We start from the raw sequence: 13,703 nt of genomic DNA, 5'->3' as shown, positions 1-13,703 counted from the left end.
TGTGGATGTATTCCTTTTACCTATGAAGAGTTCTTAAATCACAGAACAAGAGGAAAAAAGGTAATTTCTCATGTTAATTTTGAATATCCTCAAGATATTAAGATGTTCAAGAGGAACTGGGTATAGTAGGCATTCTTGTAATCCACAACTTGGGGGTGCTGAGGAAGAAAGATCAAAGGTTCAAGGCCAGCCTGGCCTACATAGTAAGACTCTGTCTAAAACAAAACATAAAAGGAGCCAGTGCTGGGTGGAGAATGCTGTTCGGTGCCAGGAGCCTGCCTAGCCTTTGTGAAAGCCTTGGAGTTGGTTCCCTGGGAAAAATTAGTGTTAATATGGGGTTTGGAACAATAGCCTCCGCTGTATTCCTGAACCACACGTGTACTATTCTGCTAGTATTGCTTTACCCAATACCCACAGGGTCTGCTCCAGGTAGGTATCTTTGCTCATCCTTTTTGTATATCTTATTATCGCTTTTGTGAATGAAGGAAGTAAAAATTTGGAGACACTAAATACCTGGGTCCAAGATTTAAAACTGAAGTCTGACTTTTACAATGTTCTTAAACTTGGAGTGGTGGCACATGCCTTTAGTCTTAACACTCGAGAGGCAAAGGCAGGTGGATTTCTGAGTTCGAGGCCAGCCTGGTCTACAGAGCAAGTTCTAGAACAGCTAGAGCTACACAGAGAAACTCTGCTCGGAATGCCCCTCCCCCCCCCCCAAAAAAAAAGTTTTTAAAAATTAAAAAACAGTGTGTGTGTCTGTGTGTGGGTGTGTTGCCAGTGCACACCCACAAGAGGCCAGAAGAGGGCGCCATATCCCTGGGCACTGAAGTTACAGGCAGTTGTAAGGCATTGACATGGTAGGTGCTAGAAACCCAACTCTGGTCTTTTTTAAGAACAGCAAGCTTTCTTAACTGACAGGTCACCTCTCCAGCCCTGAATACATGCTCTTAAATACTAAATTGTATTGTTTTCTACACAGAAAACACCAGACGTAGATATTTAAAGCCCTGCATGTCAGAGCATGGCCATAGAGGGGCCGGGGTTGGGGAGGAGGCACTTAAGGCAGGCAGCAGCATCTCCAAGGTGAGCGGAGCAAAGGGTTGGGAATGTTCCAGAACAGTCTGTATGAATCACAGTGTCTCAGAAGGAACCGTAAAGAGAGTTTCCAGCTCACAAGGTCAAATGAAGCACATGTTACAGCTAACAGTGCCAGCTTACTGGTGATCTGTAAACATGTCATACAGAGACCACCCTGCTGCTGGTTACCATAAAGTGATTGACAGATGAGGAAACGAAACAAAGGATATGGGCTATATTTTTTTTTCAGAAGTTTTAATAAAATAGAAGACATAAGTACACCTTTTACATAAATAAGAAACTTAATATTTAATTATTAATTCACTACTCCCGTATTGTTTAATCTTACAACTGTGACATTTCTGTGTTTTTTTCTGCCCTATCATACCAGTGTCCCTTCCCAAGTTGGACACACATGGACACATGTTTTATTTTGGTCATGGACAACTCCCTTTATTTAGTTAGATGTTTTGAATGCCTATGGTAAATCTGCCTATTTTGGGAGGTCATAGACCTCCAAGCCTCCCCCAAGTCTACCATCTGATTTCCACAATAAGCACCCATTTCTCAGACCAGCTACACAAAGCATGCATGGTCTCAAGTCCTTTGCAAACCGGTTACTTTGTCTCCATACCCTCCTCACATCCCTTCCTCACACTCTTCTTAGGCAGTTGCCGGAGGTGTTGCTCAAAACCTCCTGAGATACGGTGGCCCGGCTGGGGGAGTCTGTTTGGCTTCATATGAGCTGCCAGCTTCCCTTACCAGCCCCCACCAGTCCAACCTTTTCTCCGGGGGGCCTGGAGAATAATTAGCAACGCCGTCCACCAGTGCACAGGAAGATGCCCACGGCTACTCCAGCGATTATGAAGCAGCCCATCAGGATGCCCAGGACCAGTGAGGTGTACGAGTGGCCTGTTTGGCTCCCTGCAGAACAGGCAGAGAGTGAGTTTAAGAGCATACTCCCAAGGAATCTGAAGTTTGGCATCTATACTTTCAAAGGAAGTCACCCAGGGACCCTCCCCTGAGTCTCCAGCCCCCTCCTTTAGTTGCTCAAGGGATCCCTCATGTCCCCTTTATTTGCCTGGAAGTCACCCTCCACCCCCACCCACACACACACAGGCAGGGCTAGAATCCCCCATACCTTTCATGTTTTGCGTGGTGATATGTTTCTCCAGGTACTGCACACAGGTGTCCTGCAGAAATTCCTGCAGCTCGAACCGAGTTCGGTTGTAGGCATTGAGCTGCTTCAGGGTGAAGGTGGCCACTTTGGAGGGCTCCTGGGAGCCTGTCACCACCCATATGGCAGTCTTTGGCTGGAAACTTACAAAGGCGCTTCCATTCACAGTCACATCGAAGAAGACATGGGGTTCAGAGCCCTCCTCCTGCGGCAGCTCGCAGCCCAGGGAGCAGCTAACTGTGAGAGGAACTGTAGAGAGGGGAAGGGTCAGCTTTGTGCTTGCTTGAGAAGGAGCCAGGTATTGGAGGATGTTCACCAGGGGCAAAGGGAAAGTGGAAGGGAGAAGGAAGGGATGCCTGAGGACAGGGAAGAGGGTCTGGAAAGTGCTGGGGTTAGATTGTTGGAGCCCATTTAAAGAGGAGCCATGAAGAAAACGTGGGACTGTGGGAGAAAGGAGCAGAGGAGGCTTGGGAAAGACAGTGGTCGTTTCCTGGACAAGCCATCCAAGAGATCGGGTTGTTGAGAGGAACTGGGGTTGTGAGGGAGCTATGGATGGACCTATCAACATCTAGGAGAAGAGGTGGTTGGAGGCTGGGGGCAAAGTGCTTCAGGCTCCATGAAGGGAAGGGTAAGGCCCTGTGAAGGAAAGGAGCTGGCAGAATCTTCAGTGAAACTTTGGGGGTCAGAAAAGATGAGGGACATGGTCCCCAAGCAGGTCTGCTCCAAGAGGTCACACCAGCCCCAAGAAGTATCTGATCTATCTATCTATCTATCTATCTATCTATCTATCTATCTATCTATCTATCTATCATCTACCAGGTAGAGGTTCCTTACAGTTAGGATATCGATTTTCTACCACACAGAACAATCTCCAAGGGTCAGAGCCCCAAAGACCACACCCACCCCACCCCCTCACGAAAACCCTGCTGTCTAGAACATTAGCCTTAGTGCCCAAGCTCTGCCACAACCCTTTTCAGGCCCTCTCATCCTCCATGGCCCCCATCCGCCCCAACCAGGCGCCCCAACTCACAGAACACGCTGCCCTTGCGCTCTCGATACACCAACTGCACCAGACTTTCGAACTGGGACAGGTAGAGCTGCAGGCCACTCTCTGTGCGCGACCAGCTCTCCGGATCCTGCCAGGGCTGCAGCTGAAGAATGGTGACGTTTTTGCTCCGGCCTTCCAGCGTGTGTGTCTGGAGTTTTCCCAAAGAGGCGTTGCCCTGATGCCTCACATGATAGGGGTCTCGGAAGTAGGAGATCTGGAGCATATGCAGGCTTTGGGAGCCTGAGGGCAGAGTCGGCGTCAGGACCGCGATCGAGGGAACAGGATGACAGCCAGAGATAATAACCCCTTACCCAGAGGCCTGCCGCCCACTTTCGCAATCCCATAAAGTCGCAATCCCATAAAACGCTCGCCCACCTGCCCCTCCATTTGATTGTCACAATAACCCCTCCAGGAGAGGATGGAGGTTATTATCTTTGCTTTAGAGAAGAGGAAACTGAGGTCTGCAATCGGAAAAGGCATCCCTCAGTGCTCTTCCCTCCCTCACAAGGCCAGCCTGTCAAACTCTGGCCTCCGATAAGATCCCAACTCCAGTTCCTGTCATCCCATGGGGAACAACATTTCTCAATTTCATTCTTTTGCTTTGTTTGTTTTTCCAGACAGGACTTCTTGGTGTAGCCCGAGCTATCCTGGGGCTGGTTTTGTAGACCAGGATGGCCTCCAACTCAGGGATTTGCTTCTTGATGCTGAAATTAAAATTGTGCTCCACCAGACTGGGCTTAGTTTCATCCCTTCTTACTGGATCTCCATCTGATTCAAAAACCCTTAAAGCCCTCCTGGGATGTGCCCTACCCCTCCCAAATAATAATAGCTAATGCCCATGAAGTGCTTGTTACGCCCTAGGCATTGTTTTATACACATTATTAACTTATGCATGCCTTCCTTCTAATGCTTTAACATGGTAGCTACTATTATTAACCCCTTGTGTATGGGAATCTGAGGCCAAGACGGTAAAGCAAACCAAGAAGCCAACCTGACGATCTGAAGTCTTTGCCTCCCCAGAGGACATCTGTCCACAGGACAGATCTCAGAGTCTGGCCCCAGTTTGAGGTCTATAGCAAGTGACCTGACGCCAGCTGCATTTTCTGGAGAATCTCACGTGTTCAGTTTTATCAAATGGCTTGGAGTTCCTCATGCTGGTTTTTGGCCACCCTTATGAAGAGCCTGTCCAGGTTGCTTGGCTGCCTTTGCTCTGCCTGCCAAATCTCTATCAAAACTGGCTTTGGTTATCTGCCTTCTATACCCAGGAAAGGGCCTTGGCAGTATTGGCATTGTTAACAACGCCCCCCTCCCACCACACACACACACACACACACACACACACACACACCCTCTTGCATTTGAGAAGTTGCTTTCTGTGTTTGCAAGTGTGGTATGCTGGTGTGAGTAACCTTAGCAACGACCCTTAACTGTTCTGTGACCAAAGTTTTCCCCTCTGTAAGATCAGTATGATAATATTGCTCACCACGGCAGATAAACGAATAAATGCATGTATAAAATACAGTAGGCACTCTAAATACTGCCCCTCTGAGTGAGAGGCAGAGGCTATAGGAAGTGTGTGGGGCTGGGGCTGGGCATCGACAATGTCTGGTGATAATTCCCTTTTTCTGTTTAAGAGCTTCCAGCAGTCTGATCTTCTGGCCCTGGCTCTTCTGCCCCCATCTCCCACATCACCAGCTCCATCCCCTGTCTTTCTCCTCCTCCCCATCTCAACCACCAAACTGTCTCAGTTTTCCTAGCGTCTCCCCATTCTGTCCACTTCATATCTCTTCCTGTCTTCCCTAGACTGACAGTGCTCTCTTTCCTTGCCTTTTCGCCTCCTTATTCTTTCCACAGGTCCCTTCCACCAGCCTCCCCCAAGCCTTCTCCGGAGAGTTAACTGGACTTTCTCATCCTGTCTTTGAAATACGAGCCAAAGCCCAGGACCCAGCAGCTGCAGAGATCCATGCTGTGTGAGCTTAGCTGTCCCACAATCGTGTCAAAGTTCCCAAATACACCAAGTCCCCAGAAAACCCCCAGGCAAGAGCTGTAACCCTAACTCACCATCGGAGTTACAAAAGGCACAGCCAGGCAGCAGCAGCAGTAGCAGCGACAGAAACTTCGTCAACATCCTGGAGCTGAAGTTCTGGGTCCCACCTGGGCTCGGGCTCCTCAGGCTGCTGATTAGGAAAGAGAAGGGAGGCTGTCCGGGAGGGGCTGGAGCAGAGTGGAGGATGGAACGAAACCAGGGAATGCGTGGAGGAAGAGGGAGTCAGGCTTTTAAAGTGTTACTTCGATCTGCCTCATTTCCTACTAGGGGGCCGGCTCGCCTCGGCCCCTCCCAGCCACGGGCCCTCCTGCCTGGACCTGCCTATTTCTCCTCCCGCTGCTTGCTTCCGAGGCCTGAGGAGGAGCGGAAAAGGGGGAGAAGGGCTTGCTGAGAAGTCCGGTCCGTCGCCGCTGAGTCAGGGGGTGGGGCGTCTGCTTTCGATGTTGCGGACTCCGAGAATGTAGACATGACAGGGAAACTGAGGTCCAAAGAGATGTAGGGGTTTGCCCAAAGTTTGTACGCCGCGATGACGGCAGATCCAGGATTGGAATTTAACTTTCCATGATAACTGCCTACATTGTATCAAAAGTTTAAGTACACAGGAATTACACAATTGGAGGAGAGGGGCTCCCAGAAACAGTCACAGAAACGAGTGAGTAAAAAGGAGCTCATTGTGGCAGAGATTTAGGAACGATCTAGATAAACCTCAGCATCGAACAGGTCATAGTTATTTAGTGGCAATGACATCACAAATTAGTATGTGTTTGAAAAACTGAAGTAGGACAGAATAAGACATTTGGTGCATCATCCTTAGGAAGCAATATTTCCTAAATATGTGTGTTCACTTACATAAGGGCATTTTGTCTGTGCATTTTCTTCTTCTTGTTTTTTTTTTTTAACAAGGTCTCACTATCTACATCAGGCTGGCTTTGAACTCACAGCCCCTGCCTCCTCGAGTGCTGAAATTAAAGATATTAGCCACCATGCCCAGTCTCTTATACATTTTTAAGTATGTACAGTGATGGGTCTCATTATGGCATTTTCATATATACTTTGTTTCTTAGACATCTTCCTGGGCATGTGGACTTAAGTGTGTGAACACACACACACACACACACACACCTAGCTTCCACATATGAGTGAGAACATGCAGTATTTGTCTTTCTGGATCTAGTTAATTCACTTAAACAGGCTGACCTACAGTTCCATTTGTTTTTTTTGAAAATGTTACAATTTAACTTCCCCCTTTGCCCAGAGTTTCCAAGAGCTTCTATGCCCCCTTCTCTTTATCCATTCCTACATTGATGACGTGTGGGTATGTTCCTGTGATGGGTTTTGGACAGCAGTGCGTAACACAGATATCATTTAGGAAGCAGGTAGCTTGGCTTAAAGCCGTCTCTCAAGTTAGGAAAGTCCTTATAGTGAGATACTACTCAGAGATAAAAACAAAACCAACAATCTTCCCCCACAAAACCCCCACTTCATTTCATATTGCTTAGAATCACTTGAAGGTGTATTACTCGTTTACATGTTTGTTATCAGAATTTCCCACCAAAATGGCAAGCCCCATTGGAATAAGGAGGCTGGCTATCTTGCTCCATGCTGATCCAATGGTACATGTCACACATAGACATCAGCTAAATGACAGAATGTGGTTGGGATGCTGTGCACACATCTCTAGGAGTAAGTTATAGACCACTAGATGCAGCTTAGAACCATCTGTTCATCCACAAAACAACCAAGCACACTATCTCTGTAAGGAGTAAATGAATATGGAGGCATATGTATTAGGTAGAGCAATGGTTTATTTCCATGGAGGGGAGGGGAGGAGAGGGAGGAAGGAAGGAGAGAAGGAGAGAGAGAGGAGACTGAGACTGCAGAGAGGAGTGGGAAATTTTGTGAAAACTTTTGCCACTATTTTGCAAAGGGTTTTTCTCATTATAAATATAATTATCTTAAATAGTTAATTTTATATCTAGAATATGATCATATATTTCCTGTTTAATCAAAACCAAAAATTTTAAATTACAGGTCATGGTGCATCCCTGTGCTAGAGGAGTAGTGTGGGAGAGGGCGGTAGAACCAGACCACATGGAAGGATCAATGAGCCATTGATGGACCAAATACAGATGGCGTATCCCATGTTGTATCTGTCTTAAGAATTACCGCTGCCCAAGTCACACATTTATAATTCCATCCTCATATTTCCTTGCTATGTCTGTTCAAACACACAGGAGAATGTCTGGAAGCTGACTGTGGCTCAAGGTTACCTCTGGGGAACAGGCTGGAGTCAAGCACCAACAGCGGAATTTTAACTATTTATATCCTTCTCACAGTGGTGTCACAGTGGAATCTGGAACAATCCATGGCCATGCACAGGCTCGCCTTCTCTCAACTAGTATTTGTAAGCACACCATGCTTACCCTGTGCTGTTGCAGTCTTCTCAGCCCATCATGGATAGAAGAATGGGCCTTCAAAGTGGACTGATTTAAATCATGACTAATTACACAGTCTTGAATTTTAAAAAATGATGGTGAACTGTCTTGTATTTGAAGAATCATTACTTCATGTTTTTAGAATTGCATTCTAAACACATCTATCCCCACCTCCCAGAAGAGATACAATGTTACAAATGTAACTGAAGCTACATCAACTCATCTTCAGTTGTAGCTTTTCCCCCACCCCCAGTCCCCACCCCACCCCACCCCTGTGTTGATCTCTGAATTTATAATATCATATGAAAATACAAATTGACTATTTGCATTTCTGTATACTTACACCATATATCCATGCATCCTAAACAATACAGTGGTGCATTAGTCAGGGTTCTCTAGAGTCACAGAATTTATGGAATGACTGTATACCTATCTACTACATATACAGAACTTATGGAATGTGTGTGTGTGTGTGTGTGTAGGGGTTGGTCTGGTGCTGCTATATACTTAAATATTAAATACCAACATCCTAAGATCTGGTTTTCTCTGATGAGGAGATCCTCAAGTACACCAAATGATGCTATATAAACCTTGACCCCCAAGTGATCCTAGATTAGTTAATAAAGATGCCTACAGCCTGGGCTGGGCAGAAGAGATGTGGCAGAGTAAAGGTTCTCAGGCTTGGGGTTTTCAGGAAGGGACCATGAGGAGAAGAGAAGAAAGAGGAGAGGAGAGGAGAGGAGGGGAGGGGAGGGGAGGGGAGGGGAGGGGAGGGGAGGGGAGGGGAGGGGAGAGGAAGAAGAAGGAAGAAGTCACCATGGTGTAGGTAGATTGTGAGTACATGGCCATGAGGGCCAACCAGTTGGAGTAGGAACTGCCCCAGGTAGAACATGGCAAGTGGCATCTCGGGGTAATTGACAGGGAAGTAGACAAAATAGCACAGAGGGTTGATATCTAACCAGCTCTAATCCTTTAGGCCTTATTATAAATCTAAAGGTCTCTGTGTCATTTATTTGGGATATTTAAAGGCAACAAGAGGCTGTAGCAAATTTCCATAATAATAATAATAATAACCACAATATATATATAAAAGGGAATTTATTAGAATGGCTTACAAGGGGCTGGAGAGATGGCTCAGCTGTTGAGGGCTCTGACTGCTCTTCCAGAGGATTCAAATCCCAGTACCCATATGTCTGCTCACAACTGTCTGTAACTCCAAGATCCAACACCTTCACACAGACATGCATGCAGGCAAAACACCAGTGCATGGAAAATGTAAATAAATCCTTTTTATAGAAATAATGACTTACAGGCTGCAGTCCAATGAATCTAACAATGGCTGGCTGTGAGCAGAAAGTCCAAGAATCTAGTCTGGGTATCTCAGCTGGCCTTCTGTATCTGCTGGAATCCCAGAGAGGTAGACTATGATGCCAGGAAAGGGATGGGTGTGCTAGCAAGGAGAGGGCAAGCAGTCGAAGAGCAAAACCTTTCTTCTTCCGTGTCTTTATGTAGACTTCCAGCAGAGGGTGTGGTCCAGGTTAAAGGTGTGTCTTCCTGCCTCAAGATGCAGATCAAAAGTGTGTGTCATTCTGCCTCAAGACCTAGATCTCATGGCATCCTTGTGGAAATGGCACTACCATGCATTAGTCTCACTTGTTGTGTAAAGGTATAGTCATTGTCACAACTTGAATATATTCTATTTTAGGAGAATACCACCATTGGAAGCTGGAAAGCTGGCTCAGCAGTTAAGAGCTGCTCTTCCAGAGGGCCCAGGCTTGTCCCTAGCACCCACATGGCAGCTCACAGCTGTAACTGCACTCACAGTCCAATTCTGGGGAATTCAACAGCCTCTTTGGACCTCCAAGGGTACCAGGTATGCACATGGTGCAAAGACACACATGCAGGCAAAACATCAGGTAAAATAAATAAATCTAAAAGGAACATAGCACTATTGATTCATCATCTGGTATCAGACTCTACATTATTGTGTTTGTTTGTGCATGTATGTGTTCCTGTGTGCATGTGTGCACATATGTGTGGAGGCCAGAGGTAGATGGCTGTGTGTCTTCCTTCTATTTTGTTCTTTCTCCTTCTTCTTTTCATGTGTAGGTGTGTATAAGTTCACGCTCATGTTCACACGTGTGTCAGCACATACGTGTCATAGCGCATGTATGTCTGCACATGTACGCACAGGCCAAAGGCTGATGATGTCAGGAATATTCTTTGGTCACTCTTTCACCTTTTCTTTGTGTCAAGATCACTCAGTCACCTAGAGCTTGAGGCCATTGAGAGGGCTGCAGGTTAATACATTTGACACCAAGTCTGACTGCCTGAGTTTGCTCCCCTGGACCTACATGGTGGAAGGAGATTACTGATCTGGTATGCACCATCCCACACAACTAAATTTAGTTAATTTCTTTATCAAATTCAGAACTTGAATAAAGCAAATCCCACCAGCCAGCTTGTGACAGGGTCTTTTACTGAATCTGGAGCAGGCTAGCCAGGAAACCCCATGGCTTCTCCTAATCTCTTCTCCAGGGGTGGGATTGATTACAGGTGCATCTTGTCAGGATGGGCTGGAGACCCAACCTCAGGTCCCCTCAATTGAACTGCGAGCAGGTTTTGGACTGAGCTGTCTCCTCATCATGACATTTATGTTGGTCTGTTTGCCACACATTATGAACAGTGCTGGCATGTGTGTTCTTGTTCATGACTCTTTGTGTATAGATGGGTGAGTTTGTGTTGTGCAAACCTGGGCATGGACTTGCTGAGTCACAGGGTGTACGGTTTTCAATTTGGGGAGATACTGCCAAATCTCTTACAAGGATGGGTGCTAATTTGCATCCCCAGCAGTGTGTAAGTTTCCTGCTCCACACCCTTGCCAGCCCTTGGTAGCACCAGGTGGGCGGTGTAAGATGGCTCTTTGGTTTGGTTTGACTTAACATTTCTCTAATTTCTAATGAGCTTGTGTGTCTCTTTGCATTGGCTTTTTTTTTTTTTTTTTCCTTCGAGAGCTTGATAAGTGTTTTGGGATGGAAGGAAATTAACTTTGCCCCTCAACTATCATTCATTTGCAGGGGCCATTTGGGAAGTGTCAGTACTGGTGTCAGTGGTAAGGGGATGGGGGCTGGCTCCACGCTGTCACTCGAGGCAGCCTGAGTTTCCCTAGATTTTTAGAGATCTTGACCTGGGCTAAACCAGGCTTCATGGTTTTGGCACTAAAAAGAAATTCAGGATGGATAGGCATGTAATGAAATGGAGATTTTTATGCAAGATAGCTTCTTTAAAAATATATATGTGAAACTTTATTAGTTTTATTTGTCACACTAGGGATTGAACTCAGGGCCTTGCACATGCAAGGCAAGCCCTCTACCATTGAGCCACACCCTCAGTGTATGCAAGATATCTTAGTGTAAATTTAAATTCAAAGATTAAGAAAAAGAGAGGAATGGTGGCACACACCTTTAATCCCAGCACTTGGGAGGCAGAGGCAGGCAGATTTCTGAGTTCGAGGCCAGCCTGGTCTACAGAGTGAGTTCCAGGACAGCCAGGGCTACACAGAGAAACCCTGTCTCGAAAAACTAAAAAAAAAAAAAGAAAAAAAAAAAAAAAAAAGAAAGAAAAAGAGAGGAAGTCAGGTGGCGGTAGCACATGTTTTTAACCCCATCAACTCAGGAAGCAGGGGCAAGCGGATGTCTTTGAGTTTGACGCCAGCCTGGTCTACAGAGCTAGTTCCAGGACAGCCAGGGATACACAGAGAAACCTTATCTCAAGGGAAAAAAAATGAGGAGTGCCCAGAAGAAAGTCAGCCACAGGCCAGAGCACAGGCCGTGGGCTTCTCTAAGAGATTTCGGCGGAAAGCAAAACATATGGGAGTATCTGGGATCCTTAAGGGAGACTTAACTGTTTCTTTCTTAGTGTTGGCGTTGTGACTCTCAACTTGCATCTCAAAAGGTTGATTAGTAAGATGGCTCAGCTGGCAGAGCTGCTTTCACAGAGGGCCTGCTGGCCTGGGTTAGATCACAGGAACACATTCAAACACACACTCACACACACATGCTCACACATACAAACATGCACTCTCATGAGCACACATTCACACAATCACACACACACTTGCACACTCACCCATTTACACATACACACACATAAAATAATGAAATAACCTGAAGTTGCTAAAGACTCTTCTTTCTGTGCCCTTCCCCCAGCCTGCCAGCTTGGCCCCATGCTTCTCTCGCCCTCCATTCCCCTCTCATTTCCAGCCTTCCTCTCAGGTGAACCTGGTTCCCGTAGCCACTGGCGGCTGCATCTTTCCTTTTCTCTCTCTTGCTTTTAAATTATTTATTTTTATTTTAAATTACTTATTATTATTTATCTTGCTTTTTATTTATTTATTTTTATTATTTTCTTCGCCTGCATATATGTTTATGCATTGTGTGCTTGCTTGGTGCCTGTGGAAGCCAGAAGATGGCACCGGATCCCCTGGAACTGAAGTCAAGAAAGGTTGCGAGCCACTGTGTAGGTACTGGGACTAAAACCCAGGTTGTCTGTAAGAGCTGTGAGTTCTCCTAACTGCAGAACCATCACCTTCAAGCCTCTCCCTCTCTTTTGGTAACTGAAATTATAGCCTGGCATTGGATGCACTTTTGACAGAATTAGAATCTGATAAGGTAAAGCCAAGAGCCACTTGTGTTGCAGAAGGTGTTTAGTACATGCCCTTCCCTGTACGTGGGCTTTCTGGTGTGTGTGTGTGTGTGTGTGTGTGTGTGTGTGTGTGTGTGTGTCAAAGGACAAACTTGAGTGTCATCCTTGGAAATGCAGTCTGCCTCTTATTTTTTCTCTTGAAGATTATTTATCAGCAGTGTGTCTGTGGTGTGTGTCTGTGGTGTGTGTCTGTGGTGTGTGTGTGTGGTGTACTTGTGCAGGCACTCGAATCCTGTAGCATATGTATAGAAGGCAGAAGACACTTCCCAAGTAGGCTCTGTATTTCCTCTGGGGGATATGGTGATCAAATACAAGCCATCAGGTTTGCCTGGCATACACTTTGACCTGCTGATCCATCTCTTGCTCATCAGGCCCTGACTACCCCCTTTGAGACAGGGCCTCTCATTGGCTTGGAGGAATCCTCCCATTTCTGCCTCTCCAGTACCATGGCATTTGTATACCGTTACTGGAGCTTGAACTCAGCTCCTCAGGTTTGGAAGGCAAACACTTTCCCTACTGAGTCACACCCCTGCAGCCCTCAAAAAGATTCCGATGAGTTTCCATCCGGCACATTTCTGAACACAAGCCTCTGGCATTCTTGAATGTCTAATGTGTGCTTCAGATTCACACCATGGGCTAGGCCTGCACTCTCACTTCCTCTGGGGAAGCCAAGCCCTTTATCCTCACTTTAACGGACAACGGAATGAAGTAACTTGCAGAAAGTCACAAGTAAAGAGTAAAGAATTTGAATTCAGAGAGGATGAGGGCATGGGGTTGAATAGGAGAGAGTGGAAGAGTATTGGGGCAGAGGAGAGGGGAGGGGCGGGTGGTCCCTGAGCTGTGAGCCAGGAGGAGTCAATAGAGCTTTCCATCTAAACCCAGAAATGTCAGCATTGGAGCTGAAGGGCTGATAAATCACACCATCGTGGGCTCTGGGCCAGCAGCCAGATTTGACTGGAATCTGAAAAATAAAGACCTTAGTGAGGGAAGGGAAGCAAAGGAAGCAAATGGTAAAGTTTCTCATCCCGGAGAGCACATGTTGGGAAAAGATAAGAGAAACAGGAAACCAGCCCTGGGCCAGTGTTGGTGCAGCCCCTGTGGGTGAGAGCAGAGCCCCTGCCCGGCCTGGCTGTGTGCCCAGCTGCACTTCAGAGGATCCACTCTCTGGTCCCCATGACCTGACAATAGACCTGACCCAACCTGACTCAACTCCAC

At 46.5% G+C, this 13,703-nt stretch overlaps 1 protein-coding gene across 1 annotated transcript; it reads right to left on the bottom strand.

The window, feature by feature from the left end:
- Nucleotides 1–1,313: 1,313 nt before the first annotated feature.
- On the bottom strand, nt 1,314–5,646 carry Procr (protein C receptor). The gene is made up of 4 exons (XM_034493856.2): nt 5,364–5,646; nt 3,285–3,542; nt 2,219–2,503; nt 1,314–2,001 (listed from the first exon to the last, which is right to left on the bottom strand). The coding sequence occupies exons 1-4, from the start codon at nt 5,428–5,430 to the stop codon at nt 1,886–1,888; spliced, it is 726 nt and encodes a 241-aa protein (XP_034349747.1). The 5' UTR covers nt 5,431–5,646; the 3' UTR covers nt 1,314–1,885.
- Between the last annotated feature and the right edge of the window lie 8,057 nt (nt 5,647–13,703).

The sequence above is a fragment of the Arvicanthis niloticus genome, chromosome 2 (assembly GCF_011762505.2).
Source record: "Arvicanthis niloticus isolate mArvNil1 chromosome 2, mArvNil1.pat.X, whole genome shotgun sequence".
NCBI lineage: Eukaryota > Metazoa > Chordata > Mammalia > Rodentia > Muridae > Arvicanthis > Arvicanthis niloticus.
This window is presented reverse-complemented; position numbering and strand designations above follow the sequence as displayed.